At 45.9% G+C, this 8,253-nt stretch overlaps 1 protein-coding gene across 1 annotated transcript in view; it reads left to right on the plus strand.

Moving 5' to 3' along the window:
* The window catches only part of T265_07464 (hypothetical protein), a gene marked incomplete at both ends in the record, with an annotated part of 17,016 nt that overhangs the window by 6,389 nt on the left and 2,374 nt on the right, over positions 1-8,253 (plus strand). The window contains 3 exons of the mRNA XM_009172993.1: positions 894-1,086; positions 2,471-2,817; positions 4,495-5,335. Coding sequence (XP_009171257.1) covers positions 894-1,086; positions 2,471-2,817; positions 4,495-5,335 — 1,381 coding nt within the window. The remainder of the gene's footprint in view (positions 1-893; positions 1,087-2,470; positions 2,818-4,494; positions 5,336-8,253) is intronic.

Below are 8,253 nucleotides of genomic sequence, written 5' to 3' on the forward strand. Positions count from 1 at the left end.
CAATGCGCAGCTGTCTAACCAAAACCCCAGAAAACATCGGTGAACGAAATTGCGGCAGCTACAACCACTGTACGACGAGGACGCTGTTATTACAGCTGACAATGATGATGATGACTCACTGGAACTCAATTCCTGGAGGTTCACTCATGTCAGTAGGGAGCGGTACGACGATGAACTTGTCTCCGTACTCTGAAAACTCGTACTACGGGGTGATCTGGAGTAAAGCCGTAATGTCTTCTGAGTAGTTATTGAAGCAGTAAGTTTTTCCCTTCAGACAACCAACACACCCATATTTTTAAAAGTTGTGATGATTTCCCCTGGGGAAGGACGGTTCAGAAAAGCTCCTCTAAAACCCGCACACCAAATTCCCGGCAGTTGGTCGTGACGATGGGCGCATTATTCATCACGGTTGAAACACCCTTAACATTGAAGAGTCCGGTGCCGCACAGAGGCTACTTGATGTGCGCATCTGCATCAGAAGTTTCAACGATGCTTGGTAGAATAAGAGCACCATGCACTGCGAAGGTCGACCGGAATGGAACACAGCTTGAGATGAAAAAGCGACTTCAATATAGCGGATACTCAGTGGGTTTAATTAAGCGGCAACTAAGATGAGTATTAGCCCAACAAGAAGTGGATTGGTTCAGTGGTCATTCCATACAAAGCAGGGACATCTGAAGTCATTAGAAGGGTACCGAATACGGCTTACTATAGGAGTAGCATTCCAGAATGGCAAGACCTTACCCTCAATGTTGGTGCAGTTGGATCTTCACCTCCCGGTTGATAGGACTGGGAACCGTGTGTAGGAAAAAAACTGTACGGAGGCTTATATGGGCCAGGTAGCCGGAAAATTGCATACCGGAATCGGCGATGCATAAGCGATGCATTGCCAGACCACCGAGAAACGTAGATGAATGTCAAACGGTAGTCAAAGATTCAGTAATGGCAGGGCATGCAGTAGATACTGAGAACAGGATAGATTTGGGAGATTTGAACATTCTGAGACGTGGACTGGGATTCACACCACAACGACTGATAGCTGAGGCGGCGAAAATCACGAAGCATCCTAGCGTGAATAGAATGGAGGTAAGCCTGTGGAGACCAGTTCTAGATCAGCCGAGATGACATGAGGCGGTGTGCAGTTGTCAGCAAAATGGTCTAGGTCTATAAGCATCCAATAAGATCCAATCAACCAACCAACCCCAAGCCAACTATCCCGGGACCCCTCGACGCACATAGGCGAACAAAATCTGTGAACTACCCCATTGAGGTGTCCTAGACCGGAAAACAAGGCCGCAAAATCCGGTCTCACCATGAAGGCAATACCCCCTTACCAATCTATCATAAATATTAGTCATCTCTGCAAACCAACAAGCAGCAACTTCAGATCGGCACCTAGCACTGATCAAGTCGGCTAGTCATAATAAATCTCACACAAATTGATTCCTCGACTGCCTTCAAACTCAATCAATCTGATTGTCTAATCATCTGACCTGACGAGCTTTTGTGTCCAAAGCGGAGTGTTGCTTACCGATTATTTATCAAACCGCTCTGAATGGGTTTATATTTTCATAGCTAAACTGGTCTGGGCTTCCCTTATCCTCTCGGTTTAGGGATTTATGACCTGCCCATATGGTATTTTGTGTAGCTTCCATGCAGTAGCTTCAAGCTTCGTCCCGTTTGGCAAGTCATTTTTCAGTCTCACCGAGGTTCGGAAAGTGAAGCTTGGAAGTTTTACTTTGTTTCATGAATCATCCATTGGCAAACTTGAACTAAGTGGGCAATGCCACCTAGTCGATAATAATTGACTCCGATCATTAGCTCTTTCGTTGGTTAGAATTAGATCGTGGAGTGAAGTATTGTTGTACCTCGAAATCGCACTGATACAGGACGTAAGTACTGTAATTGAACCGACTGTCCCCTTGCTCTCTTACAAGTTCTGACTGCGCACCTCTGGTGATTCAGAGGCCGCTGCAACTGGATATGCTGGCCTAGTTATCGTCCTGAGAGAGCAAGCTGTAGCGTCTCTACTTGCTTGGGAAGCCGTTGATAGTCACCTCTGAATGGTTTGCTTGGAAACGTCTCTGAGAGAATCTTGAGAATGGGGAAGGTCCAGCGCAGCCTGCTCATTGTGTCTGCTCACGCCTCAACGGAATGTAGCTCTAAATCTGCCGAAAAGAGGTTTTATGAATCTCTAGGTGCTCTTTTGCAACGGACTGAAAGCTCACATGTCGTGGTTGGCGTTTAGACTTGGGCAACCTAGCAGTATCCCAGCTCCCGTGCTTCCTTTGGGTGGCATGGCAGCTAGTTACCGAAACGATGTTACAGCTAAACGATTTGGTAACATGAACGTCCAGGCAGGTGCCACTGAGGCCCAACTGGGTGGTCGTATTGGGTTGGATACGAGACGCATGGACGACGGGAATCGTCTACTTCAAATGTGTGCCGATCACCGACTGCTTCTTTACAGTACCAATTTCCGGAACAGCAGAACTCTATTGACAACGTGGTGCCAACCAACGAACCAGCCCGCCAGTATCCCACTCCCGTGCTTCCTTTGGGTGGCATGGCAGCTAGTTACCGAAACGATGTTACAGCTAAACGATTTGGTAACATGAACGCCCAGGCAGGTGCCACTGAGGCCCAACTGGGTGGTCGTATTGGGTTGGATACGAGACGCATGGACGACGGGAATCGTCTACTTCAAATGTGTGCCGATCACCGACTGCTTCTTTGCAGTACCAATTTCCGGAACAGCAGAACTCTATTGACAACGTGGTGCCAACCAACGAACCAGCCCGCCATCAGTTACCGGTGGTGAGGGTCGATCACTGCTGCCCCTTTTGAAATATTTGTTTGGACTCCGACCATGTAATTGTGCGCTGCTGCTTTTCATTGCATTTTTCAGATCTATGAAAGACGCACACGCCCCGCTTAGTCATTGAGAAACTAACTGATCCAGGAATCAAACGAAACTTTTAGAAACGGCTCCTTGAGTGCCTGTCAGACGGTCGCAGATTAACTGGGAACAAATATCTACAGTGCTACTCAGAGCTAGAACTTCTGACCAGTCAACCTCATCCAAATATTGGATCTATGATAGCAGTGTAGCTTTGCAGGAGGCTCGGCGACAGATTCCTCCTGACCGCAACTACAACTCGACCTGACGCATCACCGTAATGTCCATGCAGCCCGCGAAGCTTGGTGGATTCGAAATGCCGAAGAAATTGAAGAGGTAAACAATGCTGGAAACGTCCGCGGGCGGTTCCACTTGCTTCGTTCGACGGGTCCTCAGGAGCATCTGTGAAATCACCGGGGACCAAAATGGCTCTCTGATATCCAGGAAAGAAGAACGTTTGAACTGCTGGGCACAGTGCTTCGAGCGGAAATTCAGTTGGCCACCTGACACCTACAATTCGGACTGCCGGCCTTCAACAGAAAAGTGAACCGTGAACATGCACCTCCCTTAACCTCAGAAGCATCCAAATGTGTCTCTACTAAAGCGTTACGATGCCCCTGGCCACGACGGCCTTCCACCTACTGTGTTCGGGGATGGCGATGAATTCCTCATTCAATGTATGTCTGTTTGTATCTATCTGGGAGCTTGTTGATGGAAATCGTGAGGTTATGCAGTTTGCTGTCAAGTCGGTGGGCGTCAGTATGATTTAGAGACTCAAAGTTCAGGACTTCCGTTGAGAGTGGTTCGGCCGGATGAAGCGAGAGGGATTCGCTCTGGTAGATTTCCGCTTCTGTGGCTTCAGTGCGGATTGCCAACTTCACATATTTAGCTTACAACCGTCCTCTGAGGTCTTCATCCTCAGACTAATTAAGGAGTGTGATTTAGAGAAAACCATCGTTGGTAGCAAGTCTCATCCCTGGTTCCCAGCTACAAGCTGAAGTCCCTCGAGGGGTAGCTCGTTTTTCCATCTTATTATAACTTGTTATACCGTTGCGAGTGATCACAATATATCATCCTAGTTGCTTTCGGATCACCTGAAATGTCGATACGACCGTCAGTAGAAGTTTGTCTTCGCGACTTAACAGCAGCCTATTCCGGGAGAAGCAAACAGTCAATGAAGTCGTGGAAGCCAGTAAGCGGAATTCAATAATCGTTGCTTCATGGCACTTTTTCCGTTTGCGTAGAACCGTCGTCAGGATTTTCAACGGAATTATATTCGAACTGCGGAGTCAATCGTTGTATTGCGTAGACAAGATTAAAATTTTTATGCAGCCACTGTTTTCTATGCATCATGCTTTCACGTTCACCTTTGAGCGATTCTGTACCCCGCTCTTCGCCGGTCGTATCTCACGTTGTGAGGTTCTAAAGTCTAGTGGGTATGTTGTAACCCAGTTCACCGGCGACACTAGGTTTGCGCTTTTTCCTTAATTAGGACGTACAACCGATTAGGAAAGTTAAGTCGTTAATCTACCACGTGTACGCTAACATCCATCAATATTCGGTGTGTTTTATGAGCCTATCACTCCTTTTTTCAGGTACACTGAACTTCTGTGTTACGTGCAATCAAACATCACTATGGGTTGTATCGTCAGTTCGGTGGCCTGTTGTTTCTGTTCATCGGCGGCCAGTTTATGTTGTTCTTGCCTTCCGTCTTGTAAGAGCTCCACGTCGTCCCGCATTATGTTCAGTCTCATCCTGGTTTTAACCGCTTTACTCTCTGCTATCGCGCTAATCCCACAAGTTCGCACGTCACTCACCAAAATTCCTGCTTTATGCACGCCTTTTAACTTGGCTACGCTCGAGACAAACGTGCGCGGTGTTGTAGACTGCGATGCGATTACAGGATTTGGCGCTGTCTATCGCCTCTGCTTTGCCACTACCATGTTCTATTTATTATTTACACTACTGATGATTCGCGTTACATCTTCTAAAGACCCTCGTTCGAAAATCCAGAATGGTTTTTGGTTTTTCAAATATCTTATTTGGTTCGGTCTGGTGGTCGGTGCCTTCTTTATTCCAGTGGAAGGCTTTACGACCTCATGGATGATCATTGGAATGATGGGAGGTGCTCTGTATATTGTTATTCAACTAGTATTGCTCGTGGATTTTGCGCACTCCTGGAATGAATCTTGGATATCCAAATGGGAAGATACCGGTGAAAAGTGCTATGCCATTGGGTTGGCAGCTTTCACGACCATATTCTACATAATATCTGCGGTGGCAGTAGGCTTGCTGTACCATTTCTATGCCGGTGCCACAGAGTGCGCCGTAAACAAGGCTATGCTGAGTTTAAACCTTATCTTTATCGTTGGAGTCAGTGTCATATCCGTACTGCCGATGGTTCACGAACGATTGCCCAGTTCCGGCTTGCTTCAGGTGGGTTTCTGTTTAATCCAGTGTCATTTTCTTTGGTACTGGTGAACGTATATAAGCATCATCATCATCAGCAGCATAACATCATTGTTTAGCACTGATGCTTTCACGACTTTCGGCACTCACGGATACGGACGTCCTTTGTAGTACTGCTCATGGTCTCAAATATTGTTTAGCCCTTACATTCTATGCATGCTAATAACTCACGTCTCCTAATGGTAGTGAAGTCTGACCACATTGCACCCTTACCATCTATGAAAGACCTCACATTTATGAAACCAATTTTTTGTCCGTACGCGGACACGCTTTTTGAGTGGTTCACGGAGATTGGTTTACTAGTTGACGAACATATGACTTTCGTAGTTTTCCCTCAAGTCCTAAAATCTTATGGTTTCGTGACTTTCTGTGGAACTGGGAAATTAATCAATCTAACTAATGCTTCATAGGGCTCCTAACGCTGACTGCAACAATTGATGCCGACCAACATTAGAATCGGAATCAGTGTAACGGAGCAAACGAGGAACACAGTGACATTTGAGTTTCCCACCAACTTATGTTCGAAACCGTCACAGCTGAGAACCGCCACCAACTAGTGTGTTTTGAAGATGAACTAGTGAGGAACCTCGATGGAGTAGGAATCATTCCGCCATGGTAAGGACAAAGAAATGAAGATGTCAAATGACCACAGATACTTCCTGTGTTCAGAGAAGAATGAACATGGAGGATGTGATAACAGTGACGTCAGGGCCAACAAAGTTCCCGGTAATATGGACTAGCGATATCACATCAACGCTTGGACTGTTTGTCACATCATCCCTATTGGCGATCGTATTCGACGGAGCTTGTCTTTTAGATTACGTTTAGCTTAGTACCACACTTCCCACGGAGTACCATACAGTCATGTCCACCGGGGAGGGGGTGCTCGTTTCGGTTGTCATGAGTGGGCACTCGGTTCCGATGCAGCACAATCGTAGTTTTAGCTGTTAGGAACTGGGGCAAACTCCGATCTACCTGTCAGCGCTTCGAGGCTGATCAAGAAAAGGAGCGTTGTTGTCTAACAATTCCGATTTCATTCATGCAGATGCGTCAACAGGTTGAACAACCCCATAAGTTTGCCGATGCTAGTACATTCATCATAAGTCGCCTAAACGTGGATCGTTTGCATTCGATTATCAAGGTCTGCTGAGTCTCGAAATGCGTCACACCTATGTGTATGGCGCCAAATGCCTGACCAGCGCCAGGTCATTCCATGAATTGAAGTAAAAATGTGTGTTCCTTAAACTCAGCTGAACTCCGTTTTCTGTTGTAGTTTGGATCTTAATAGGCCTTGCAGAACTTTTTCAACTTCCCATATAGCAGTTATGTGGGAATACGATCAAATGCGCTAATTTCCACATAGCATAATCAACAGTTTGTTACCAATTAATGCGCCATCGGTACCGCACACTTCCGCCTCTTTAAGAACCTAATTAGCTGATATCTGGTGTGACTAAAATATGCTCTCCAGCTTCCGCAGACGTTGCGGATAAAACTGACTGAGTACTCGAATATGACGCCAGTGTATCGTCCATATTTCGGTACCGTACACGGTGCACTGCGATTCTCTTCTCTAATACGCAAGTTAACCAAACAGTTCACAGACACCCAATGTCTTTTATGTACCATACTGGAGCTGAATTCTAATGAGGTTATTGAATAGCCAATTTGACGAAAGATCGATCGAATGAATGAACTGTAGGAGCGCAATGGATGGACGTGTGACAGATTTATCCGGTAAATTGACTTGATTCTATTGATTTCCTGTGTGATCCTACTTTGGTTCTCAGGGTTCAATTATCTTTATTACTTGGAAGGGTCAGCTAACAAAACTGAGATCTGTGCGTTGCGGGTCTGCGGCCCCCTATAGAAAACCCGTATGAAAGCCCCGTGGCGTTGGTTCATATGCACCGTTTTACGGAGAGATGATGTGATGAAATTTGAAACCGAACAAATTTCCTTTTCTTCCGTTCAGTCCTCCATGATAAGCTGCTATGTGGTTTTCTTGACCTGGTCATCAATGACGAACGGAAAGGATCCAAAATGCAATCCGTCCATGTCTTTTCAACCAGTCACCAATTCGACCGTTCCTGATGAATCGGTCTCACTGAGGTTTGACTGGCAAATTGCCATGGGTCTCTTCATTCTTATCCTTTCTGTGCTGTACTCTTCCCTACGGTCGAGCTCGCACACTGCTGTGGGAAAACTTGGAATGGCGGTGAGTTTGCTCGTCATTGCTGGAAAATCCTATCACTGTTATTTGTTTTTGGCATCCAGTAATCTTATTACTTGTGAGACCGTTTATCAAACCGCTTTTTATCAAACTTAAGTTTTACTGCAATGACGCAAAACCATGAATTCATTTACATTGTGGAAACAGCAATTATTCAGTGTAATCAGACTTTGTTGCAGTGTTACTGTGGTAACATGATAGCCCTTTGTACGTTGGAAAATTGGCTAAATTAAGCGATTATGTTCGTGAAAGAATTGCAACTGGATCAGACATATGCCATGTGGCAAGCGCTAGCAGCAATGTTCTTTCTTACGAGGTTGTTTTTTTTTACTCTGTATTGTTGTGAAGTTTCTCATGGACGAACAGTTGTCCTCAGTTGGAGGATGTTTCTTGTATTGGAAATTTGGTATGAGAGGACTACGCTATCATGACGCTAGTCTCAGTGTTCCATTGTAATATCATCACCAAGAAGGAGCGAGATAGCTCAATGGTTAGAGCGCAAATCGAAAGAGCCGTGGTTCGAACCCGACCTTTGCCTCTTGGCTTCCCCTGTCTAGGCTGGCACTATCCCAGCCCTCGTGCCTCTTTCGGGTGGTATGTCAGTTAGGTGCCGAAAGGGTGCTACAACTGAACGACTTTTTTGTCATCAGAA

This window comes from Opisthorchis viverrini, assembly GCF_000715545.1.
Source record: "Opisthorchis viverrini unplaced genomic scaffold opera_v5_179, whole genome shotgun sequence".
NCBI lineage: Eukaryota > Metazoa > Platyhelminthes > Trematoda > Opisthorchiida > Opisthorchiidae > Opisthorchis > Opisthorchis viverrini.